Raw genomic sequence first — 27951 nt, 5'->3', positions numbered from 1 at the left:
GACCTATCTTGCTCTTCTAAGAACTTTTCTTATATGAAATAACAATATCTGTTACTAGCAAAGCCAAAGGAGCATACTCACCAAGTGAACATAAGGCACAAAATATCCAAAAAGTGCAAGTGGTATTCCAACTGCCCAAACTGCATAAGCTGTCACCTTGAAGATGGCAAAATTGAAAAACTTTTTTGGAGGACTAAACTTCCTCCTGGAAAAGAGGGAGAATCTGTTGCTTCCTTTTGTTCCACTCTCTTTATCTTTGGCATTTGGAGCAAGAGGTCGGTAAGTAAAGCTAGCCAGAAACAGAACAAACATGAAGATGCAGAGGACCCTCAGTGTGTAGAAGAAGCTCACATTGTCAGTCAGGAACCTTAAAAGGAAAGGCAGCAAAATTGTGAAGATGCTGCTGCCGGCAGTGACAATGCCATTCACCAGTCCAAGGCGCTTCTTAAAATAATGTCCCAAAATGACCAGCGAAGGCTGGTATGCAAAGGAGCAGCCACAGGCAAATATGATGCCATAGGTCAGGTACAGAGGCTCGATGGAGCTGTGGAAAGATGAAAAAGATGGAAAGTAGCTTTCATTATTTTTATCAAGTGCTTAGCAGAATAGCAACCTCATAGTAAAAGTGGATTTTAGTTCACTGACGCCGTCTATGCAAAGACTCACCAAAAAGAGGTGAAAGACTTCATAAATCAAGAATACAACACTAAAAATATTTTAATTCAATCAGAATGGATAACAAGACGCCTTGAGTATGTGAAAAATGACCACTAAGGCCAACTATGATCTTGTTCCTCTTCCTCTTTCTATGCATTTCAGGTGAACCAAGCAGCACTTGGGAAGAACTGCTGTGCTCTCCACAACTCAGAAAGCACAGTGCCAGGAAGGGCCTCAGTAAAATTGACAGTGATTACACTAACAACCGAAAAGCCTGGTCTCAATAAGAGTTTTGAAAAATTATCATTTTACTATGAAAACTCATTTTATTGAGATTTCCTAGGCACTTACTAAGCAACCTATTCAAAGGAAAAGCTGCATTTGATGTTTTCTCCCCAAGGTTATATCAGAAACATTTGCAAAGAGCAGTTGTATCTCATTTTTGCTGGCCTAAGGGCTGTAGACCAACCTTCGCCCTGTATTGCGTGGCTCTCAGTGTTGCACGAGATAACAAGAAATCATATTCTGATTGCAGAAAGACTAAGTGAAGTGTGTTATTTGTGATCCCACCTTGTAAGTTTTAAGGCCATGTATACCCCTAAAGAATAATAAAGGATTAATAATTTTATAGTTTAACCAAAAATAATGTAATTACACATCTTTTATAAATATAAAGGATCATATTATTACGTTCTTTGAAACAAGGTAAGGAATAAAACTGGTTTTTTTCTTTTGAAAAGTCAATTCAAAAGGCTATATAGATCAGTAGGTAAAGGCAAATTATTTATTAGAAACTAACACAGATAAAGTTGGTTAATAATTAAATTTTGAACAATAATACTAGTTTAGCAATATGCTAAAGTAATCATAAGGAACTCTAGAATCTGATAAAATCAAGGCATGCTGGCAATTCTCTAACATGTCCTGCCCCCTCTAGTAATCCACAGTTCGCACAATCTCAAAATGAGGCTCAAGAGTCACTTCTAAGCTTTCCCAATTAATTTTACCTCACTCTGATCACCCTTAACTGAATCTCCACTCTATTCCATAACATATATTGAGCAGCTATATGTTCCAGGTACTTGATGGGAAAAAATATTAAAAATGTGAAAATGCCCTGCTCATAATCTGCTTAGTGAAACAAGACATCTACCTCAAATAATATAGAACAAAATATAAATAATACTTTATTCATTCAGCCTCAGTTGTTGTACATAAGTAGTTTTCCAGATAACTGCAACTTACTTCTTAAGGTGTTATTTATTTTTATTTAACAATTTTAAAGGGAAAAAATCTAGATCTATTATACATTTCTCTGCCATTTTCAAAGCATACATTAAAAATAGTACTGGGCAGCCCGGGTGGCTCAGCGGTTTAGCGCAGCCTTCAGCCCAGGGTCTGATCCTGGAGTCCCAGGATTGAGTCCCATGTTGGGCTCCCTGCATGGAGCCTGCTTCTCCCTGTGCCTGTGTCTCTGCCTCTCTCTCTCTGTCTCTTATGAATAAATAAATAAAATATTTTTAAAAATTTTAAAAGTATTTTTAAAATATTTTAAAAATAAATAAATATGCTTTCTCCCTCTGCCTATGTCTTTGCCTCTGTTTGTGTGTGTGTATTTCATGAATAAATAAATAAAATCTTAAAAAAAGAGAGAGTGAGAGATTCCAGACCATTGTCTAAATGAATGAATGCTGGGTGATGTTAGCTTCATATTTCTCCTACAGAGTAAAGCACATAAGCACAAACAATGGCATTTCACTGCTACTGAGCTTCTTTTACTTCTAAATTTTCACCGCAGTAACAGCTAGTTAAAACCGTTGAAGTGTGACAACTGAAGAAGTGCAGTGCAAATCAGTAAATACCAATTATGTGTATAAAGAGAATTCCAAGAAGGAATACTGATGTGACCTGGAGTTGCCAGAGAAGGCTTTCCTAAGAAACCAGGACTGGGATCACAGGAAGGTGGGTTCAACACCTGGAACTTACACCACATTTCCCCCCACTCCTCTGAAAGCTTGGTAGCTCTTGATCGGTGGGTCAAAAAATGAAATTTAATAAAAAAATATGAGAGAGCTACAAGTAAAAGCATTCAAATTATGAAGCTTGGACTATGGCTAACACTGTGGTAAGTAAGTCACACTGCTTAAAAGCTTTTGCAATGGAAAGGAAGATTTTTCCTTGTAAACAGTAAAGTTTCTGAAAGCACAACTTTATAGTATCTAACAGTTCTTGAAAAGCAGCAGGAACAATCAAGTCCTTACCTTACAAAAGAACTGGACATGAGTCCAATGAATCCAACAGCAGCACCCACAACAGCTGTCTTCCGACATCCAAACATGTCTGTGAAGACACTGGCTATTGGGCAGCAAAAGAAAATCATCCCCATGGACAGAGAACTTACCCATGCTGTAAAAGAGGCACAAAAGGAACATTATGACATGGCAAACTGCATTTCTACTTATCCCATAGGACATAATACATATTTAGAACAATAGCAGTGCAAAAAAAGCTATTACTTTTTGGGATGGGAGGAAGTTGGAATAAATTAGAAACAAACCTGAATCACAGCTCAAAGGACTGGCTGATACTAATTATAATTAGCACAACAATTATTTGTGTGTGTGTGTGTTTTAAAGATTTTATTTATTCATGAGAGACACAGAGAGAGAGAGGCAGAGACTTAGGCAGAGGCAGAAGCAGGCTCCCTGCGGGGAGCCCAATGGGGGACTTAATCCCAGCACTCCAGGATCACGCCTGGAGCCAAAGGCAGATGCTCAACCCCTGAGCCACCCCGGCATCCCCAATTATTTGTGTTTAACTGAATTCTTGAAAAGCTTGTATTATTAATCAAATCGTTCTCTTATGACCCAAACACTATTAATGCTAAGCTGTTACCTATGGTTTTAAGCAACTTCTAGTCTACAGAAAGGAAGTCATTTAAAAAATGAGATAATTTAGGAATGCATGTGTGTATGTTGTATCTGTGTGTGTGTGTGTGTGTGTGTGTGTGTTTGGACAGACACACACACACACACACACACACACACACACACACACACATTCTCTATCCATTCACCTACAGGTAAACATTTGGGTTGTTTCCATTATCTCAAACAATGCAATCTTGACTTAGGTGTTGGTGGTGGGGGATTAAGAAGTGGAGAGTACAAAGAGGAGATTGGCCAGATTAGTAATACAACTCCAGTCCCAGATGTGCAGAGCTGTTCAGGATGGGTCTACCTAAGGAGAAGCAGGGAAAAGTAACTTTTTAGTCTACTATCTTATATAAAAAACATCACGGATTTATAATAATTTATTTTCATTAAAAAAGTTTAGTCACCTGTCATATTTCTTTATGAAACAAATAATCTAGGCAAAATAGATTTTTCTTTATTTTTTATTTATTCATGATAGACAGAGAGAGAGAGAGAGAGGCGAGACACAGGCAGAGGGAGAAGCAGGCCCCATGCCGGGAGCCGGACATGGGACTCGATCCCAGGACTCCAGGATGGTGCCCTGGGCCAAAGGCAGGCGCCAAACCGCTGAGTCACCCAGGGATCCCCCAAAATAGAAGAATAATATCTATTTTTTGATAAAGGCACTTTATAACAAAGTGAAACACCAACATGAAATAGAATATCACGTTAAGAAATCCAAGAGCGTACATTTATATATAGTGCATGTAATGTTCACATAAGTCAAAGTACTTTTAAGAATAAAACAAGATTTTATGCCTTAAAAAAACAAGTCTTTATGTATTACTGTTTAAATTTTGATCTGCTATACCAAATATGAAAAAGTTTAAATTCTTATGCCCATTGAACAAGCACTAACTGCAGGATATAATCAAATACAACTTTATTTTTGTCTCAACTATCCTCGTAAAATTCATGCAGGGGAAAAATGTTCCCTTGCAGCTGGGTGACCACTTCAGCAGGCCCATATAATTCTTCCAGCCAACACTAAAAGCAGGAAGGCCTATGGTCACTTTTAGTAACAGACCAATCTTCACATGGTCATCAAATCTTTTTTCCCAACCCCGGCTTTGTCTCTTTTTTACGACCTCTTCCCCCACTCCCCAGCTGCCATACTCTCTAAAATAGGCATGGGAAAGAGTGAAGCTGGGACAAGGCAGGCCAAGAGATTCCAACTTAAGTGGTCCCGCCAAAAGATGTCTGATTGTGTCTGAAGCAGACTTCTTTTTCTCAGATGCATTTTTGTGGATTCTTCAGTCTCACCTCAGAGATCTTGTGACTGTAGCTCCACTGACAATGATAATTCATTTTCCTCCTGGCGGTCTTGCTGTCACTTAAAAAGACCAACTGTTGGAGCTTCATTGTCCTTAATCAAAACAGCTCCAGACTGCCCCCCTCTCCTCCACTAGGCCTGACTCTGACGTATAGGAAACATTCAGATTGCTTTGTCCTGACAAATGTGGGAGTGTAGACAAATTCCAACACAACCAACTCTTGGATAGCTTTGCCTACGGGAGTGGTTAGCCAGCTATACTTCTCTCCTTGTTGGATTTCTCAGGGGATTCAGACCCCTCTCCTCTGTGCCCCCTAACCGAAGAGAACTCTTTAAATCTCTGAATGGTCCCTCTAAAGTTCCTCTCACTAGATATCAAGTGTGAAAGTATGCACTCCTACTTCTCCCATGTCGTAAGAAGAGGCCATAGCACAATTCTGAAAGAATCCTCACAAAATGTTCTTCCTTGACCCATAAGTGTCCTTCTTATGGGTTTTAGAGCCTTTAACTGGTTCTTGAACATGAAATACATCACTTTTGAATTTCACACCTTAGTGCCTTGGCTAAAATCCCAACAGCCCATTCTGTTACAATAATAATCAGCAAAAGATGAAGTTAGGTTGATCTTTTGATCAAATTCAAGGAGAGGGACGCCTGGGTGGCTCAGTGGTTGAGCATCTGCCTTTGGCTCAGGGCATGATCCTGGGGTCCAGGATGGAGTCCCACATCATCCTCCCTGCAAGGAGCCTGCTTCTCCCTCCGCCTGTATCTCTGACTCTCTGTCTCTCATGAATAAATAAATAAAATCATAAAAAAAAAATTCAAGGAGAAATTAATTCTTGAATGAATAACTAGTTGCCATTGTTAACTCATAAAATTTCTAGCTTTTATAAAGTTTTAACATGGCAACCCAGAGAATGCAAAATCTTATGGGTTATGACACACAACATAAAAATAAAAGACTGCTACTGCCTTTCACCCCTGCCAAGTCTGATTGTATTATTACTAAAAACTCAATATTTTGATATCATTTATATACTCAGAGATGATTATATTACTTAATCCCCAAAACTCTGTAGGTAGGTACTCTTTTTTTTTTTTTTAAGATTTTATTTATTTATTCATGAGAGACAGAGACAGAGAGAAAGGGGGGTGGGCAGAGACATAGACAGAGGGAGAAGCAGGCTCTATGCAGGGAGCCCGATGCGGGACTCTATCCTGGGACTCCAGGATCACACCCGGAGCTGGAAGGCAGACACTCAATCGCTGAGCCACCCAGGTGTCCCAGTAGGTGCTCTTATTAAGTTCATTTAACAATTGAGAAACTGAAATACATAGTTACTATACCCAGTATGGTAAAATTTTTATTTAAAACATGCAAACTAGCCCTAGTCCCTTGATGTAATTAAACCAAACACCCACACAGGGTTTCCTAATATTGTTGAGAAAACAAATCTTTTTCAATAGAAGAAGTGCTATTTAAATTATGGATTAGCAGGATCCCTGGGTAGCTCAGCAGTTTAGCACCAGGGCATGATCCTGAAGTCCCGGGATCAAGTCTCGCATCAGGTTCCCTGCACGGAGCCTGCTTCTCCCTCTGCCTGAGTCTCTGCCTCTCTGTGTGTGTGTCTCTCATGAATAAATTTTAAAAATCTAAAAAAAAAAATAAATAAATTATGGAATAGCAATATTCTCTCCCTTGCTATTAAAAGTGCCTATTACAAATTCTAGGCACTATCCCAGGCTGTTGAGAATACTAAAACAACTAAGAGACTTCTCTACCTTCCAATAACTTCAGCCTAGCAACACATATGCAAAAAAAAAAGATCCAATAAGAACACTACATAGAATGTGATAAATGCCTTAAGAGATATAGATGTCTGGGGGATCCCTGGGTGGCTCAGCAGTTTAGAGCCTGCCTTTGGCCCAGGGCATGGTCCTGGAGACCCGGGATCGAATCCCACGTCGGGCTCCTGGTGCATGGAGCCTGCTTCTCCCTCTGCCTGTGTCTCTGCCCCTCTCTCTCTCTCTCTCTCTCTCTCTCATGAATAAATAAAATCTTAAAAAAAAAAGAGAGATAGATGTCAAAAAAATGTATAAAAATGTCTTTAGAATGTGTTTGCATACTCTTAATTTTATGTGTGTGTGATATTATAGGGACATCAGAGAAAGGCCATGTGGGGAATCTTTTTAAAAAATACCAGGAAGCAGGCAGCCCCAGTGGCCCAGAGATTTAGCACCACCTTCGGCCAGAGGTGTGATCCTGGAGATCTGGGATAGAGTCCCACATCAGGCTCCCAGCATGAAGCCTGCTTCTCCCTCTGCCTGTGTCTCTGTCTCTCTCTGTCTCTCTCTCTCTCTCTCTCTGTCTATCATGAATAAATAAATAAAATCTTGAAAAAAAAATACCAGGAAGCTTTCCAATTTTCCCATTCAGATCCTTTGTTTCTTACCCCTTACCGAGAATGAATCTTAGCTCTTGGTATATGGCCAAAGGAGAATGCAAATTACTCAAAGGAAGTGGTTAGGTTTAATACATAAGATTTTCCTGCAGGGGTACCTGGGTGGCTCGATTCGCTAAGCATCTGTCCTCAGCTCAGATCATGATCTCATGGTCCTGGGATCAAACCCCCTTGCTTCACCTATCCCTCTGCCCCTCCTCTCTCTCATGCTCATGCCCTCTCAAATAAATAAAATCTTTAAAAATAAAAAAAGAAGAATTTCTTGCATATTAAGTTAAATAAAGGTGTTATAATTATGACAGCTTTGCTCTGTAATATCTCAACATTGGTCTAATACTTTCAAATAAAATGAAACCATACTATACGGGGACGCCTCAGTGGCTCAGTCTGCTTTTGACTGAGGTCAGGATCCCAGGGTCATGGGATTGAGTCCCACATCGGGCTCCCCACAGGGAACCTGCTTCTCCCTCTACCTATGTCTCTGCCTCTCTGTGTCTCTCTCATGAATAAATAAATCTTAAAAAAAAAAAAACAATACAAAACTGAGATTAAAATGTAAAATATTGGGATGCCTGGGTAGTTAAGCAGTTGAGCGTCTGCCTTCGGCTCAGAGCATGATCCTGGGATCCTGGGATCGAGTCCTACATCAGGCTCCTTGCAGGGAGCCTGCTTCTCCCTCTGCCTATGTCTCTGCCTCTCTCTCTCTCTCTCTCTCCTCTGTATCTCATGAATAAATAAATAAATCTTTTTTAAAAATAAAATGTAAAATACTATTTAACAAAGTTCCAACAACTCTTGGAGCCTTGAGCTGTCTGGTAACTACATAAAAATTTAAGAACAAGTAGACTGTACTTGCCCATTTCATTGCCACCCTAAATTTTATTTGGTAGTTATAGTTCCACTAAGGAGTGGCTTTTAAATTATTTGCATTTGGGGCACTTAGTTGGCTCAGTTGGTTGAGTATCTGACTCTTGATTTTGGCTCAGGTCATGATCTTAGGGTTGTAAGATCAAACCCTCTGTCATTCTCTGTGCTCAGTGAAGAGTCGGCTCCAAACTCTCTCTCTTCCTCTGCCTCCGACCCCACTCGCAGGTGCGTGGTTTCTAAAATAAATAGATCCTTAGAGATCCCTGGGTGGATCAGTTGTTAAGTGTATCTGCCTTTGGCTCAGGGTGTGGTCCTGGAGTCCCAAGATCGAGACCTGCATCAGGCTTCCTGCATGGAGCCTGCTTCTCCCTCTGCCTCTCTGTGTCTCTCATGAATAAATAAATAAATGTTTTTTTAAAAAATAGGCCCTGGGATCCCTGGGTGGCGCAGTGGTTTGGCGCCTGCCTTTGGCCCAGGGCGCAATCCTGGAGACCCGGGATCGAATCCCACGTCGGGCTCCCGGTGCATGGAGCCTGCTTCTCCCTCTGCCTGTGTCTCTGCCTTGTCTCTGCCTCTCTCTCTCTGTGTGTGACTATCATAAATAAATAAATAATTAAAAAAATTAAAAAAAAAATAGGCCCTTAAAGATTTATTTACTATCCATTTCTGTTAATAGTATCAGAGTACAGTGGTCAAGCAAACATCCTAAAGAGAATAATTATAACATGTATTGAAAAAAAGTATTTATCACACTGGAAAATATCTAAAACAGAAGGTGAAGGAGAGTTCACCCTTGAAAAGCTGAAACTGAAAGAAAAATTGTAAGTCTGTGGGCTTTTTTGAGAATCATGAAACTATACAGGTACTGGATAGACCAGTTAGAGGCCAGACTAAAGAAAGTAGCAGCTGAAAGCTGTAAGAAATGAGCAAAAATTACCAGGGGCTGCATAGCACAAAGTGACAGAGTTTACAGTTTGAATCCAGGCAAGCTGACTGCCTACCAGGAACAAAAACTCAGTAATTCTTGGAAGAACACAATAGAATCAGAATTGCTTCAAAATATTATCTACAATATCCATGTTTCAGCCTAAGGTTATTAGACAAAGAAATAAGTAACATTAATTGACCTTGAATGGGCTAGATGTTGCATTTAGCAAAGATTCCAGAATTTTTATTATAAATATGTTAGAAGTATTAAAGGATAGCATTTTCAAATAATTGAATACCTATTGTCTTATTTAGCATGCAGATAGGAAATCTCAACAGTAAAATGGAAACTACAAAAAAAAAAAAAAAAAAAAAAAAAGGAAGCTCCAGAGTTGAAAGGCACCATAACTAAAGAATGCATTATAGGCTCACTAGCATACTAATAACAAAAAATAAAAAACATATAAATCTGAAGACAGGAAATACCCAATATCAAGAAGAGAGAGAAAAATAATAATAAAAATGAACAGAATCTTAGAGATCTGTGAGACAAAAATCAAAAGGCCCAACACATGTACAACTGAAGTCCTAGAAGGGAAAAAGAAAAAGGAGGGAAAGTATATATGAATGATTAAGAGACCTCCCAAATCACAAATTTTGTGAAAAACATTAACTTACAGATCTAAGAAGCTCAAAGAACCTCTTAAGCAAACCAATCCTAATCATAAACTTCACAATGCCAAAGATAAAAAGAAAATTTCGAAAGCAGCAAAAGAAAAAAATGAACTATTATATCCAAAGGGAAACGATACCATTATCAGTTGGCCACTCCTAAAAAATAATGGAGGACAGAAGACACTGGAACTGTCATATTCAATGTGCTAAAGACAAAAAACTGTCAACCATGGATTCTATATACAGCTAAACTATCCTTCAAAAATGAAGGCAAAATAACATTTTTTGATAATAAAAACAGAATTTGTCATTGGGGGGCCCTACACTACAAGAAATATTAAAGAAAGTGTTTAGGCTGAAGGGAAATGATACCAGCTGGCAAACTTGGGTGCAAAGGAAAGTGAAATATCCATACATATGCTTTTTCCACATAATTTCATTATAGAAACTTATGTGATTATTAAGGCAAATTATAACACTATATATATGATTATAGCACTAAAAACGGAGATAAATGTTATATATTGTTGTGAGCTTCCTATATTTCACTGGAAGCAATTCTGTATTAATTTAAAATGCATTTGGGTAACTTAAAGATGCATATTACCCAGAGAAAGCATTAAAAAATAATGCAAAGAGATATAGCCAAACAGCCAACAGAGAAGTTAAAATTGATTACTGAAATTCTTTGATTAATGCAAAGAAGGCAAAAGAGAAGGAATAGAAGAACAAAAAACAGAAACAAGTAAAAAACAAACAGCAAAATGTCAGACCTAAATATGACCATATCAGTAATTACATTAAATAAAAGTAGACAAACTCTAGTCAAATGGCAAAAATTATCTGACTAGATTTAAAAACAAGAATTATAGGGACGCCTGGGTGGCCCAGCGGTTTAGCGCCTGCCTTCAGTCCAGGGAGTGGTCCTGGAGTCCTGGTATCGAGTCCCACGTTGGGCTCCCTGGATGGAGCCTGCTTCTCTCTCTCTGCCTGTGTCTCTGCCTCTCCATGTGTGTGTCTCTCATGAATAGATAAACAAAAATCTTTTTTAAAAAAACAGGAATTATATCCTCTTTAAAGAGATGCTTTTAAATACAAATACACAAATAAATAGAAAATAAAAACAGGAAAAAATATGCCATGTAAATAACCCTATGAACCCTAGACAAAACAGACTAAGAAGTATTATAAGGGCAGCCAAGGTGGCCCAGCAATTTAGTGCCGCCTTCAGCCCAGAGCATGATCCTAGAGACCTGGAATTGAGTCCCATGTCAAGCTTCCTGTATGGAGCCTGCTTCTTCCTCTGCCTGTGTCTCTGCCTCTCTCTCTCTGTCTCTCATGAATAAATAAATAAAATATTTTTTAAAAAAAGTATTATTAGAAACAAAGAGGAATATTTTATAATGATAAAAGTGTCAATGCATCAGGAAGATATAACAATGATAAATTTACACTCAATAACAAAGCTTCAGAAATACAGGAAGCAATAAAATTTGAACTTTATTTCACACCATATGTAAAAATTGCCTCAAAATAGGTAAAATTTAAATGTGAAACTGAAAACTATCAAACTTATAGAAGAAAACATTGGAAGAAATCTTTGTGACCTTGGGTTAGGCAAAGATTTCTTAAATACAATATTTAAAACAATTCATAAAATAAACCTCATCAAAACTAAGAACTTTTCTTTGAAAGACACTGTTAAGAGGATGAAAAGGGAAATGTAAATTTAAAAAACAATGAAAAACCACACATACCTATTAGAATGGCTAAAATGAAAAGGACTAATCATACAAGTGCTGAGGAGGACATAAAGCAACTGAAACCAACAACTGAAACCGTCAATTGCTGCTACTGGGAATATTAAATTGTTCAACCACTTTGGAAATCAGTTTATTTATTTTTTTATTATTTTTATTTATTATTTATTATTTATTTATTTATTTATGTATTTGAGAGAACTAATGGGGGGAGGGGCAAAGGGAGAAGCAACAGGCTCTCCACTGAGCAGGGAGCCCGACACTGGGCTCAATCTCAGGACCTTGGGATCATGACCTGAGCCAAAGGCAGATGCTTTAACAGACTAAGGCACTCAGGTGCCTCAGTAATTTTTAAGTTACACTATTCCCTACCATATGACCCAGCCATTCTGCTCCTAGGTATATACCTAAGAGAACCAAGTATATATCCATACAAAAACTTGTATACAGTATTTATAGCTCATTTCTAATAGTCAAAAACTAGGAGGAATCTAAGTGTCCACAAAGAAGTGTCTATATAAACAAATTAAGGTGTATTCGTATAATGGAATACGACCCAGCAACGTAAACACGAGTGAACTCCTGATAAAGACAACATGGATGAACACCAAAATAATCACACTTAGAGAAAGAAGATCCAAAGAGTACATAAAGTATGCTTCCATTTATACAAAATTCTAAGAAATACAAATTAATCTATAGTGAGAGGAAGCATATCAGTGTTTACCTGGAGGAGGGAAGGAGCTGGAAGAGGGATTATACCAAGGGCCACAAAAAAAACCTTTCAGGGTGATGGTTATTAGCTTGACTTTAGTAGTGGTTTCACTGGTGCATACACATGACAAAATACATTAAATTACATCTTTTAAACATGCAGTTTATTACATATCAATTATACCTCAATAATGCTGATTAAGAAATGAACCTATATGGAAGATTTCAACAACAACAAAAAGATGTCATAAAAAACAAACACATAAAACAAAACTAACAGAACTAGACAATCCACAATCACAGTTGTAATTTAGCACATCTGTCTCAGTAACAGAAATAAGGCCAAAAAAAAATCATTGAACTATAAAAGTCTGAGGATGCTATAAACCATTTCAGCCTGACATTTATAGCATACTATATCCAACAACAAATGCAGAGAATTGTTTGCTCTGCCAGGAAAAGTGTTAATCACCAATGGGAGGGGTGAGGACAAATGGAAAAGAGAACATTTCTGGAATGTCTGCTAATCCATGGAAAGGACCTACAAGAATTGTCATTAGCTCCTCAGGCAATCCTGTGAGGTATTATCTTCATTTTAAAGACGGGTAAAATGAGATTAGGGATCCTAGGCAACTTGCCAAGTATACAACTTTGGTGGGATTAAAAAATCCAGGTTGGAGTAAGAAGACATGCCCTAGAGCCCTTCATAAAAAAAACACCCACCAGGCACCCACAGCCAGGCACCATGTTTGAAGTTGTTTGTAAAAAGTTATCCTTTCCTGGAGAAGCCCACAATCTAGTTAAAGTAAGACAAAATCCAGACCTCAGTCAAGATGGCACAGTGAATTCATAGTTCCATGCATCATCCTCTGTTCCAAACACAAAGTAATGATACAATTAGAAAACACACACACATACACACATTTAATGATACAAAAAAGACCTAGTTATGGGCTACAGACTACCTGCAAAAAGGAATGGACTAAGTTGGGCCTGCCTTCTGGAATCCAGGTCTGGAAGCAGGCATTGGCCATTGTTAAAAGGACTAAAAGTACTCCCTTTAACACAGAAATAAGCCAAGCTCACTAAGGCCAGAGCTGGAACGCCCCACACCTTGAGAAAAGGAGACTGGAGGCAAGTGTGAGCTGGATGGGAATTTAGTGATTTCTGTTCAGATTAAAGATTTAGAATCCTACAAACCTCTAGGGGAAGGAGGATACAGCCTCAGCCTCATGACTAGGCCTGAAACAAGGTCACCACTGACTCTCTGGCTGGTCTGTGAGATTTTTAGTGTTACAGTGGAACAAGAAGTTTAAAAGACGTTGTCTAAACTGGGAGTTCAGGGAGCGAGACAGAAGACCCATGACGGAGGGAGGGTGAGGAAAGAGAGAATCAAACAAAACATTATACCTCCCACTCAGAATGATTCTGTAAACTCAAATTCCAAAAAATTGAAGCCAAGTCCCATGCTAACAAAGACAGCCCACAAACCACCAATTAGCAATATAGTCACTCCAGATGAAATTAATTCTGTAGACCATGTGACTACCACTCCAAAATGAATGTTTAGAACTTTCAAAGAAATAAAAGATATTTTCACTTTAAAAAACCATGAAACAAGCAAAAATAAAACACAGGCAAATGCATTTTTAAAAAAAGAGTATCAATTAGAACTCCTGGATATGAAAAAATAGTCCCTGAAATACAAAATTCAATACATGGAGAAAACTTTTTATTTCAGATTACAATCTAAATATGAAAATTACAAACCTTAAAAAAAAGAAAAGAGGGAATCCCTGGGTGGCGCAGCGGTTTGGCGCCTGTCTTTGGCCCGGGGCGCGATCCTGGAGACCCGGGATCGAATCCCACATTGGGCTCCCGGTGCATGGAGCCTGCTTCTCCCTCTGCCTAGGTCTCTGCCTCTCTCTCTTTCTCTCTCTCTGTGACTATCATAAGTAAATTAAAAAAAAAAAAATAAATTAAAAAAAAAAGAAAAAAAAAGAGTATCTTTTTTATAATATTTTATTTACTTATTTGAGAGAGTGAGCAAGAGAGAGCAGGAGAGAATAAGTAGGGGGAGGGGCAGAGCAGGAAGCCCAACCCTGAAGACTCCAGGATCATGACCTGAGCCTAAGGCAGGCTCCCAACGAACTGAGCTGCCCAGGCATCCTCCTCACCGCAAAGATTATCTTGAACTCATGGTAGAAAAGTATTTCCAGACATAAGCACAAAGAAAAATACAGATAAAATTTACAATTCCTATGCAAAAAAAAAGGCACTAGAACTAAAGCAAAAGGAGACAAGTCATAGGGGTGACTGCAGAATGGGAGTCACTGCAGCCATATACATATGTAGTAAATTATTATCATCTTGCATTTACAAAGACGGGCTACAAATCAGTAGGGAAAAAGACAACTCAACAGAAAAATAGGCAAAAGAGTTCACAGGAAATATACAGAAAAGAAAACCCAACAGCCAGTTGACATTTACAAAAATGCTCATTAATCAGAAAAATGCAAATTAAAAGAAAAATAACAGAATATAATTTGGCAACAATTAATAAGAACGACTATACCAAGTTTTAATGAGGTTATGGGAAAGTGGGAATTCCTATGCACTCCGACATTAATTGAAATAGCCACTGTGAATAGCAATTTGGCAGCATCTAGGAAAGTCAAGGATATGCATATTCCACATTCTAGCAATTACACTGCCAGTCATGTACTCCAGAGAAATTTTATACATGTGCACCAGAAGACATAAATAAGAATGTCCACTGAAAAGTTGTTTGTAATAGTAAAAACAACCTAAATATCCATTAGCATTAGAATAAAGAAATGCTGGTATTAATATCCAAAGGGATACAGATTCACACACATGTAGTAATAGTACAAAACATGATGAGAATAAACAGGGTAAAACATCACAGCACAGTGATTATTTCTGGGAAAGCACAGATGAGGATCATAAATGAAGGGATAAACAGGTGACTACAATCGAGTAGTAGTTATATAGAACATGTATTTCTTGTATTATCCTCTACCTTTTTTTTTTGAAATATTGAATAAAAAAATACATAAAGTTAGTTTTCAGATCCTCAAAAGGTTCCTCACAGGTACTCCTCTAGAATACTGGAGGAGATAGAATAACTTTATAAAAAGGGGCTAACAAACGGGGTTGCCTGGGTGGTGCAGTTGGTTGAGCATCCAACTCTTGGTTTCGGCTCAGGTCATGATCTCACGGTCATGAGATCGAGGCCAGTGACAGACTGACTCAATGTGGAGTCTGCTGAAGATTCTCTCTCCCTCTCCATCTGCCCCTCCCACTCATGTGCGCACCCGAACTCCCCCCCCCTTCTCAAGTAAGTGTGTTGTTTTTTTTTTTAAGGGGGCTAACACGAGGAAAACAACTTCAAACTCTTTCATTTATAAAGCTCATTGTAAAAATAACCGACTACTCTGGTAAAACTGAAATCTTCAATCCCATATATTCCACTGCTCTGGAATTAAAGCTTCTTTTCACATTGTATTAATAGTTCTTTTAAAACATCAAATATATATTTAAGTAAATATTTAAAACACTGAATTAAAAAACACCAAATAACAATAAAAGAGCTATTATCCAGAAGTGATGGAGACATCATTTCTGTATAGCCATTTCATGGTGCTTACAAATGAGACTTCTTTCCCCCCCCCTGTAAGTTCACAGGTGCTGGCAGTTAGGAACATAGTTCTAACACTTGCTGTGGCTTAGATCTGCCCTAAAATTACAGGTTGTAGTTTGAGGTTATACTCTATGGTTTCACTGATACTGACTTCTTAGCTAACTTGTATCTACAACTCTTGGAAACTCTATTCTCAAATTAAAAATACCCAAGTCTTATCTCAACAGTAAGATAAAAACTTGAGATTTCTCTACTTTTTATTTTTTTAAGATTATTTTATATAGAGAGAGCAAGTGAGCAAGCATGAGTGGGGGGGAAGGGCAGAGGGAGAGGAAGAAGGAAGGAAGCAGAACCCTGAGATCATGACCAAGAGTCAGATGCTCAACCGACTGAGCTACGCAGGCGCCCTTGACTTTTCTTTTTTATTTTTTATTTTTTTATAAATTTATTTTTTATTGGTGTTCAATTTGCCAACATATAGAATAACACCCAGTGCTCATCCCATCCAGTGCCCCCCTCAGTGCCTGCCACCCAGTCACCCCCACCCCCCATCCACCTCCCCTTCCACCACCCCTAGTTCGTTTCCCAGAGTTAGGAGTCTCTCATGTTCTGTCTCCCTTTCTGATATTTCCCACTCATTTTTCTCCTTTCCCCTTTATTTTTTTTTAAGATTTTATTTATTTATTCATGATAGTCACACAGAGAGAGAGAGAGAGAGAGAGGCAGAGACACAGGCAGAGGGAGAAGCAAGCTCCATGCAGGGAGCCCGACGTGGGATTTGATCCCGGGTCTCCAGGATCGCACCCTGGGCCAAAGGTAGGCGCCAAACCGCTGCGCCACCCAGGGATCCCTCCTTTCCCCTTTATTCCCTTTCACTATTTTTTAGAATAGTGTCAGATTTATTTTAAAGATTGTGAAAACAATACAGAGAGGGCCCATATATACTCCACATCCAGTCTCCCCTACTGTTATCATCTTTCCTTAGTATGGTAGATTTGTCACAATTAATGAGCCAATACTGATACGTTATTCAGTCTATACAAAGCCCATACTTTATTTATATTTCATTAGTTTTCACCTAATGTCCTTTTTCTGTTCTGGGTTGCCACATTACATTTAGCCATCATGTCTCCTCAGACTCCTCCTAGCTGTGAGTTTGCCTGACTTTTGTTTTTGAAGTCCTTGACAGTATCAAGGAGTACTGATCAAGTATTTTGTAGACTGTCTCTCAATTGGGATTTGTCTGATATTTTTCTCATGGTTAGATTGCAGTTAATGAGTGTTTGGGAAGAAGACCACAGAAGTGCTATTTCATCACATCATATCAGGAATACATAGTATCACAACATGACTTATCACGTTTGATATTAACCTTGATCACCTGGATGATAGTGTTTGTCAGGTCTCTCCACTGTGAAGTTTACCTTTCGCCCTTTTTCATACTGCTTTCTTGGAAGTCACCAAGTACAACCTACACTTAAGGAATAGAGAATTACACTGTACCTCTCTGAAGGCAAAGTATCCACCTACATAAATTATTTGGGATTCTTCTGCAAGGAGATTTGTCTATTCTCTCACATTTACTTATATGATTTATTTCATATAAATCAATGATTTATTTATATCGGTACAGACTAATGGGTATCTATTTTATACTCTTATAATCCAATACTACCTTATTTATTTTGTTGGCCATTTGTTGCTATACAAGCGTCATTGCTTCTAGGCCCTCTCAGTTCAGAGAGCTAGGTAATGCATCAATACATGTACATACACATTTCTAGAAACACCTCCTATACATAACCATCCAGATCTACATTAAACTAAACAAATTCACATAGATTTCTACAACCCTAATCCATTATCATATAAATCATTCTAGCCTTCTCCATTGCTTGTCCATAACCTTCCACTCTCACAGTGAAAAATCTCATATTTTTCACCACAGAAAGTTACACAAGTAAAAGGAGAAATGAACTTATGCTTTAAGAGGAAATTACTTCTCCAAATAACCATATTTCTTCTGTTTGGTAATATCAAGATTCTGTAAATAAAGGACTTCAAAGAAACACTAAGTTCATCTGAATGTTTATCCCAGTATTTCCAGGTTTTGGCATATACAAAAAATAATAACACCCATACAGACCACTGAGGTATAATGGACAAGGCTGCTCATGGCTGCAGACAATGGCTCAAACCTTGGGACTCAAGAGTGGGGAGGTTATCAACACTGATGCTCACCTGCAACCATTCACCTCGCTTGGGAGGAGGGGGAGTGAACTAACATGGCTCTAACAACTACAGAGACAGATTTCTGGAATCGTGTATTAACTACTTCAAAAATATGAAAAGTAACAAAGTCCAAGGTTAAAATATTCACAACACACCATATTCATATCAACTGCTGGGTCTCCAGGGTTATCTTTAATTCACAGCTCTCAGAAATTCAAAGTAGTGTACAGATGGTTCTGAGTTTGTGGAATTTTTTTTTTCCACTCTTTAGATTCACAATTCCAGCCTTAATCCAAAGCTTCTCACTCCAATTTACTGAAACTCACACTAAGAGCAACGAACATTTTCTAACCTTGCCATTGTTCAGAGCAGAAGACAATATCCTCCAGCCCACATCCATAAGGCAGTGTGCTAGTCATACAGCTAACTGTGAGTCGGCTGAGGCTTCTCAATCTCCATGAGAGGATGCCAACCTGGCAGTCTGCTGGTTTGGTCTCTAAAGGAGATTAATCCAGTGTAATTTAAAATACCTACAGCACAAGTGCTGAACTCCTGGGCAGTGCTTATCACAAGCCCTGCTGAAAGCAATGACATTTAAAGATGGGGAAACTGTGCAGTGGACTCTCCACATTACCCTAAGATTACGCCAGACCTGGAACCTGTGAACTCAGATCTCACGGGCCACTGAGAGCACTGCTTTCAGAGTTGTCTCTTGATGTCATAGCCTCAGGTGTCATCAAGACACCTAGAAAATCCACCTGATGAAATCTATTATTACATCTACCACAAGGGTAATGCCAACATTCTTTCATTCATTCCTCAGTGCTTCCTACAAGAGGCTAAGGGTTAGGAAACACTTCACTTGCTTGAGTAATAAGTAAATTTTCTCCTCTTTAACCACCTCCATCATGTCTCCCTTCTCATTCTGGTTGCCGGGAAACCTAGAGTCATTTTTGTTATTATATTATAACAATACAGGCCCTTAATGGTTTACGAATTATTTAGGTACTATTTTCCCTGGTCTTAACCACATACCATATATTTTTAATGGCTCCTGAGTTCTTATTTTCTGCTCCTATCTTACCATTTTTATTTGTGTAGTATTCCATGCCTCTGAAAACCACCTCAAATCCTTTGTGGAATGAGGTAGCAAAAATTAATACACATATAATCCTATTATTACTATAGTATTGTAAACTTTGCAGTAATGACAGGATTAATGGCCTACAGACAGTGGACAGTGGACAGCTTGACTAAGAGGTAAATTTTTTACTACATTCTTGTAGAAGAGATTGACAAATATTCTCCAAAACAAAAAGAAAACAAACAACTGTTCTTTCCCTGAACGTCATTTTCTTATAAGACACAATGACGTAATTTTAAATTCTAGGCCTTCAAGAAAAATGCTTTTCTATTTAGATCCCCTTCAAACACCCATTTTTCTCTATACTCACTTCTATGTACCTCTTCTCCACCATGGTGAACTTTTATCTCTTTTCTTTTTTTTTTTAATAAATTTTTATTTATTTATGATAGTCACAGAGAGAGAGAGAGAGAGAGAGAGGCAGAGACACAGGCAGAGGGAGAAGCAGGCTCCATGCACCGGGAGCCCGACGTGGGATTTGATCCCAGGTCTCCAGGATCGCGCCCTGGGCCAAAGGCAGGCGCCAAACCGCTGCGCCACCCAGGGATCCCTATCTCTTTTCTTAATTGCAAGAATTACACAGATGGTGGCCATACCAAGAATTAAAATCATATCTAATAACTGTCAGTAGGAACACTAAAAATATACTCAGGACAAGCATCTCGTCTTTGTAGGGAGAAAGGAAAACTAACATTTAGTGAACACCTACCACGTAGCAGACAATACGTGGGGCACTTTATATACACTACTTGATTCCATTTTTGAAGCAACCCCCAAATATAGACAATATCCCAATATTACAGTGCCTAAATAGCCAAAGCTCAGAGATGAAGTGATGTGCCAAAGGGTGCTCATCTATTTGAGTGGAAGTCTCTAGATTCACACTCCATACTGTCCGGTCTAAAGCTTTGCTCCGCCCATTCCTTCACCCCTTGGAAACAAACATACTGCTCTTGTAAGCTCTTGTCATTGTACCTAAGCTAGGGAACATTTTAAAGCTAGAACAAGTTAGTAACCCTTCAACAGGGTGATAAAGACCTGTAAAAATGCTTTTATGAAGCATAGGTTAGAACCAAGCTTATCCAACTGGCCTTTCAGTGTTCTCCCCCTCTTCTGCGCTTTTTATTTTTGAATTACGGCACTTAAGGTTGGTGCCACTCACTGTTATGGACCCAAGGTTCTCTCCCCTGGTCATTGTGTAAAGACAATGTAAAGGACAATGTAAAGACGCAGACACGCACGCACACACACACACACACACTCTCTCTCTCTCTCTCTCTCGTCATTCCAAGTCTCAATTTCTTTTTTTTTTTTCTTAAAGGTTTTATTTATTTATTCATGAGAGACACAGAGAGAGAGGCATAGACACAGGCAGAGGGAGAAGCAGACTCCCCACCGACAGCCTGATGCAGGACTCGATCCCAGTATCACGGCCTGAGCCAAAGGCAGACACTCATCCACTGAGCCACTCAGGTGTCCCTCCAAGTCTCAATTTCTTAAATGCCACCACCATAGATTACATATGCTTTCTTCTTCCATTCTCCATATTATAGTAGGTAATCAAAAAGTTATCAAATGAATAAATGGCAGCATTCAATCTTTGAGAGGCTCGTTACTGCTGGATATATAATGTTAGACCACTCTACTTTTCTCAAAGAAGGCTACATCTACCTCCTGTGTCCACAGCAAGATAATACATACCTCCCTTACTGCAGCATGACGTCTGAGAAGCCAGAGAAAGAGTTCCTTTATGTACAACTAAAACTACTTACAGCATACTATCAGTTTCTATACTACTTTACTTCTCCCACAATGAAAGAGTCCTGATTCATTTGGACTTTTCTTTAATTTCTCAGTATGGTCTGGTCTGCTGCAAGATCCACAGAACTAAGCCCTATGTAACACTGAAGGATTTTTTTTTAAGTTATCTCTAATAAAATGTTGAAAAGAGCATAGTCAAGGTAAGGGCCAAGACATGAAAAGAAACGTAAGTTCCATTAATCAGATTTATATGTGACACATCCATTCATTCAATATTTATCAAATGCCTGTAACACATACACTGTTGCTGTTCTAGATGCCCAGGAGACAGAGCAATAAACAAAAAAGTCACAAATCCCTATCTTCATGGAGCTGCCCCTCCACTGGGTGATAAAAAGCTACGGAGAATGGTTGATACACTGGTTGGCAAGATCAGGACCTATAATCAGGATCAAGAGAAGATCGAAAGCAACAATATCAAATAATGAAAAATATATATATAGTATTTTACATAGAATCCAGAAAATTAAATGGACAGATATGAATGGAGAGGGGATATACAGCTTTATTCATGCAATAAATACTCATGTATTGAGTCACAGACTTCTCTGGGCACTGGGGATCTCAAGTCCCTAATCTCAGGAAGCTCATAATCAGGAGAGACAGACAGACAAGGTCAGAGCATGATAGCTGACCAAGGTATGAACAACGTATTGGGACCACTTAGAAGGGGTACCCACCCCAGGAGGGAAGGAGCTGTCAGACACTCTTTCCTCAGGGTAACACCCAAACTATCTTAAAGGATGAACAGGCCTTAGTCAGGCAAGGATGGAGGAAAAGAGGCAGGAATATTCCATGTAGAGAGAACAGCACGTAGAAAATTAACATCTATATTAATAGATGTAATACTGTGGTTGCCTAAACGTACACCTAGAATCACAGTATGGCTGTATCTGTTGTTCTAAGAAATACAGACCTCATATGTTAGATGTTAAGAACTCATCGTTAAGCTTTAACCTGGAGGGCGCCCGGGTGGCTCAGTTAAGCATCTACCTTCGGTTCGGGTCCAGATCTTAGGGTCCTGGGATCAAGCCCTTCGTCGGGTTCTCTGCTCATCAGGGAGTCTGCTTCTCTCTCTTTCTCTCAAATAAATACATAAAATCTTTTTAAAAAACGTTTTAACCTGGGAATTACACGATCAGATGTAGAAACTACACTCTGTGAATGCTTTAGAGAGCAGATACTCATGGGGGAGACTGGGAGCGGCAGATGCAGGCTGCCACAAGTGGCAGATGACAATGGTCCTAACTCAGAAGTAGCAGAGAATTCAAAGGGACAGGCTGGAGATGTGACTGGCGGAATCAACAGAACTTAGACTGATTAGTTATAAAAAAATAAAATTTTGAATCTTTTAAAAAAATGAAGGGAGTAACAATCAGGTTGACTCTTAAGAGACCTGGCCAGGCGACAAAGTGAAGGGGAGGCAGAGGCAGAGTCTAAGAACGGGGGAAATGAATGGATTTGGGGAGTAGGAAAAGGGGAAATGCCACCAACTACTCAATGTGCCTGAATGTAAGGCAAGTTTCTTCTTCCACAATTTTTCCTCAGGAATAACTGAAATAATTGCTTTATATTAAAGCAGTAGTACTCAACTAAATTTCTCTTTCAAAACTCTCCACACGTGGGACACATTTCTCAATATCTAGATTGGTTTTTTTAAAGATTTTATTTATTTATTTGAGAGAAAGGGAGATGGGGGGAAGAGAGAGAGAAGGAAAAGCAGACTCCCCACCATCGGACTCCATTCTAGGATGCTGGGATCATGACCTGAGCCGAAGGCAGACGCTCAACCAAGTGAGCCACCCAGGTGCCCTCAACTTGAGATTTTGAACAAATTATCGTTGGGGGGGGGTACATGTAAGCCTCAAACTACTACCCATTGTTGTTGGTTTTAGATAGTCACCCAGAGGTCATCTCATGGACAAAATTGGTAAAAAGGAACAAAGACGTTTAACATGTTCATATATTTTCCTGAGAGCGTACTTCAAGCTTGCATGTTTGGATGTTATAAATTTCAAAAAGCAATACAGTGAGTAAGCACTTATGTTGTGGAAATCACAAATATGCACCCACAGGACAAAACATCTGTTCTAATAATACACCAGTAGAGACTTGCCACAAGGAACCTTCCTCGTTCCCTTGCCTTTTGTTTCCATTCAGGGACTTCCCAGCAGAGGCAAGGCCTGTCTCCACCCTCTCGGCACCCACTCCTGGGGAAGAGGACTATCTGCTTGGTGCCTTCGGTGGGAGGAATGGAACGTGCCCAGTCAGCCCCTTCTGGGCCGCAATGTTTAGTGGCGGTCTGTCCTCAAGAGGACCAAATTCTCTGATCATCCATGGTATAGGCTCCCAGGAGATTTACAGCTGACCTGGAACCACCACACCAGCCCTGTCCTTTAAATGCAGAGGGTTATATTAGGTGGCCACAGATCATAATGATACTGAGGATGATGGCAGCCGGAATTTACTTAAAACTCACCAGGTGCCGGACACTCTACATGCTTCACATATATTAAAATCCACAACAATTCCATGAGGAAGGTTCCTCCTGAGAAAATTGAGACATTGAGGTATAAAAACTTGCTAAAAATCACACAAATCTAGTGGGTGGAAAGGTTGCAATTCAAGCCCAAAGTCCTCATTCTTAGCACTAGTCTATACTGACTTCGAAATGATTTAACCAAAAATCGTAATATTAAAAGGATGAGAAAAGGGGTAGTATAAAAGAGTCATATCTTCATCCTCCATAGAAGTCTGTAAATAAGGTGGAAAATTCAAAATTTAGCCGTATTTTGTAGAATTTTTTTTCTAGAAATATGAAAATAACCATAAGAAACTGTTAAACAAGTTGAAAGCAGTGCCTTTGGAACAGGGTAACCAGGATGAGGGGCAGTGGGATAAGGCAATGCTACTTTTTATTAGAAGACTTATAGGAGTCTTTTATACTAAAATACATATACAACTGGTAATCCTAAAAATTAATTTTAGAAAATTGATACCAAACTTTGTTAGAATTAATCAGAGTATATGTCTACTCTGCTTTTAAAAATCATATGACCCCATTATGATGGAACGACTTAATAAAACTACCCAGCAGACAGCTCCAGCTGAGAAGATACCACTGGGAAGAAGGGGCTCATAGTGGTGATATGGCCTGGCTCAAGATTTGACAAATCTGATCCAAATTCCTAGGAAGAGATGGAACCTATGGTTCAGATATCAAAGAAAAGGGTAGGTTCCCTAACCCCAGTCAAAACACAGCTTGTCCTGATTGGGGGCTGCAGGGGTAACAAGAGAAACAGTCTTATGCTAGCTCAGTCAGGTAAGTGTCTCCCTTTGGCTCAGGTCATGATCCTTGCATGTCCTGGCTGGGATGGAGCCCCACATCCACCCTGCTCCCTGCTCAATGGGGAGACTGCTTCTCCCTCCGCCCCTCCCTCTGCTCCCCACCCCTGATTTGGGAGAATTTGAAATCATAATGCTTTACGCCTTGCTATTTAATGCTTAATAGTATTAAGCAACATGTGTTGTTTTAAAAGGTAAAAAAGGAATATTGGACCTCACAGAACTGAGTAGCAAAGGTCATTCCAGACCGCTACAATACCCTTGGTTCCCTTCAAGTGGGAAGACAGACCTGTTTACTCCTTTTGAGGGGGTTTATCTGAATACAAGTAATTTAGGTAGGTCTACGACAAACTCCAAGGTAAAATTTCCAGTTAATCTCAAACCATCACCCCTTCGGTAGCACAGAACTTTGTATACATTTCCTACAGAGTTTGTGCTAAAGTAGCATTTATTTATGCTTACAATGTGCCAGGACCTGTGTACCTGTTTATATGCAAAACCCATTTAATCCTTACAACAATCCTGATGAAAATACTCTTGCTGTCCTTGTATAAAGGAGGAAACTGAGATAATAAACTACTTGCCCCAGACAAGCTACAGAGCGGAGGGAGGGAACCCAGATAGTCCGGAGGCCATGTTCTTAGCCTCTACACACTACCCACCAAGAACCCAGCTTTTGTAAAGGGCTACAGCAAACCTTTTGGAGACACACGGAAGCACTTCCTCCTAAAACTGTCATGTACAAACAAGTCTTGATATTCTAAGAAAGCATCAACCCACACAAGTAAGTTTGTACCTAACAGATGCATTTCTGTCTCAGTAAATCAAATGCCTCCTTGCCCTGCCCTAAGTACCAACTAAACAAAGATGCTCTGATAAGAACATTCCTAGCCACAAGTAATTCTCTCAGGGAGTTATTTACTATTGAATGGCAGGAAATTATGAGAGAAGTTAAACTGCCAAGATTAACCACAAACTGCATATATGCCCGGGTTGCAAGCCACGGCTCTCACTCACATTCCTCCCTGACTGGATTTTGGACCCAGATCATCTTTTATATGAAGAATTTATAAAGACAGGTTGAATTGATGAATGAGAAAAAAAAAAGATACTTCAAAGGATACCAAAACGACTCATCCTTCGCTCTGTTCTACTACATTTAGAAATCTTGATCTTGCCATAGCAGAAGAGGAAAGATTGATTAGTCTTAGCCAAGTCAAAACTCTCTCTGCCATTCTGTTTAATCTTAAAATCAAATTTACATAAGCATCTACTTAAAGTATTAACAGTGAAAAAGTAGACTCAGGATCATGGAAGGCCTAAAGAAAGGTAGGCTATGATCAGAAGCAGTCCCTTAGGGCCCCACAGAGGGACCCCAGCCCTAGACCCCTGCAGATCACAGATGCACACGCTCACACAAATCTCATTAAAGACCACACGGACGCTCAGTACTGACACAGTGAGACTTGTAACTCTGAACACATGCTCTTGTTCAGGCCTCAGAGAAGAACATCTCCATATCTGTTGTCCTATGTCCACAAAACAAAAGGGGATCTCATCTAAACACCATGCAGTTGCAGCTGTGCCACTGCAAAAGTACACTGGGTAAGAAAAAAAGCAAATTAACTTATAAAATCCTTCTTCTAAGAGAACATGATTGCCATTGCTTCTTGCACAATGAAGTTTCACTTCCCAGTAGAGTGAGGTGTTCATTTTCTTGCTTTTCTTCCTGCTCCAATTCATGGTTCTGACGGTACTCACTAATTAGCATGAAATTCACAATCATTAAACATGGAGAAAAACATTTTTGCAGCATTAAACACTTCATTATCACTCTTAGATACATACGTATGTTATTGGATCTAAAATGAGTGGAACCTGACAGATTGTGTATATTGGGAATTAATACACCCTAAATGTTAGAACAATTTTGATTTTATAAAACTCTTTAATAAGTCTTACTAAATTTCAAAAATAGATCAAGTCCAGAGCGCCTGGATGCCTCAGCAGGTTAAGCATCTGACTTGGGCTCAGGTCATGATCTCAAGGTCCTGGGATCGCCCCGTGTCAGACTCCCGGCTCAGGGGAGTCTGCGAGACCCTCTCCCTCTGCCTCTGTCCCTCCCTGCACTGTGCTCTCTCAAATAGATAACTTGGCATAAAGTATGGGTGAAGTAGAGTCATTTTGCTCACTTTGTTCATATATGAATTCAGCTTTTGGAGGATCTGAGTCAAGCCCTGCAACTCTCCAGGATCCTCACTCCCTCAGGCCACTAGGGATCTTCTACATACATTACCTCCAATATGGTCAGAGGAACTGGGAAGGAATGAAGAGAAAAGAAACATCCAAGTGGCACTCTGGTAGGCCAGACGTAGGGCGAAGGGCTTTCCATTCATATGTGTTATTTAACCCTTGTAGTAATTCTGTCGGAGTGGGAGTACTGACTCCATTTCACTGGTAGGAAAACTGAGGCTTGCAAAGATTAAGTAATTCTCAAAAAGGCCACAGAGCTAGTTAGTAAAACAATAGCTCAAGGCCAGCTTGCTGAAGATTCATTCATCAAATATACCAAATATGTTAATTTATCAAAGCCGGAAAAAAGATCTAGAAATTGGAGAAACAAGCAAGCCATCGTGATGAGTCAGACAAACCAGTCTAGAGTGAGTTCAAAGATCAGATTCTACTCTCAGCTCCTTGACATCACACACCTCCCCGCCTGAAATACACTCCTGCCATCCCGACGAGCCCATTTATTTATTCATTCCAACTCTTACTAAGGAATACAAAATTCTCCAAGTTTTCTATGTTAGTGTATTTCTTTTATAATTAGGGGGAAAAGTCTTTACTATATATTTAATGTTTACCATATGCTAGACACAGTCCTAAGTGTTTTATAAACATTAATTTAATCTTTGTAACAACCCTATGAGGAGAGCATTCTAAGTACACCCTTTTTACCTAAGGAAACCAAGGCACACAGAGATCAAGTAACTTACTTGAGATTACACAGGCGGTAAGTAACCCGGCCAGGATTTAAACACAGTTTGGATCGTGCTCTTAAATACAGCACATGACTGCCTATTAAAAACCAGATTCTTCTTCTAGGAAAAGGTACTCTAGTATCCTAGTGGATTCCGTTAGAGCAGAGCTGGGCAGGTGAGAGCGTGGATGATGGCTACACTGGGGCCCAGGGAGGAGAGTGGGGAGTGTGTGCAGAAGCAGAGGTGTCTGATAAACAGCAACAGCAAAACGTGAGTGGCCTTTCTGCCTGCTGAGGCTGCAGCCTTCCTGAGGGCATGTAATGTCTACCAAGCCACAAGGCATCTCTCTCGCACACAACAGGATGTCTGGTGCTCAAAGTACAACAGTGATCATTCAACTAGAGCATCCAAAAAAAAAAAAAAAAAAGGTAGAGGCGACCAAGACAAGAACAGC

The 27951-nt window shown here is 39.4% G+C and overlaps 1 protein-coding gene across 1 annotated transcript in view; it reads right to left on the bottom strand.

The window, feature by feature from the left end:
* SLC16A10 (solute carrier family 16 member 10) overlaps positions 1-27951 on the bottom strand; it is a 119187-nt gene that overhangs the window by 50229 nt on the left and 41007 nt on the right. The window contains exons 2-3 of the mRNA XM_055330181.1: positions 2919-3063; positions 82-544 (exon numbers count right to left, since the gene is read on the bottom strand). Of these exons, the coding sequence (XP_055186156.1) occupies positions 82-544; positions 2919-3063 (608 nt within the window). The remainder of the gene's footprint in view (positions 1-81; positions 545-2918; positions 3064-27951) is intronic.

This window comes from Nyctereutes procyonoides, unplaced genomic scaffold, assembly GCF_905146905.1.
Source record: "Nyctereutes procyonoides isolate TBG_1078 unplaced genomic scaffold, NYPRO_anot_genome, whole genome shotgun sequence".
NCBI lineage: Eukaryota > Metazoa > Chordata > Mammalia > Carnivora > Canidae > Nyctereutes > Nyctereutes procyonoides.
The sequence above is the reverse complement of the archived record's forward strand: the minus strand, read 5'-3'. Positions and strand labels throughout refer to the sequence as shown.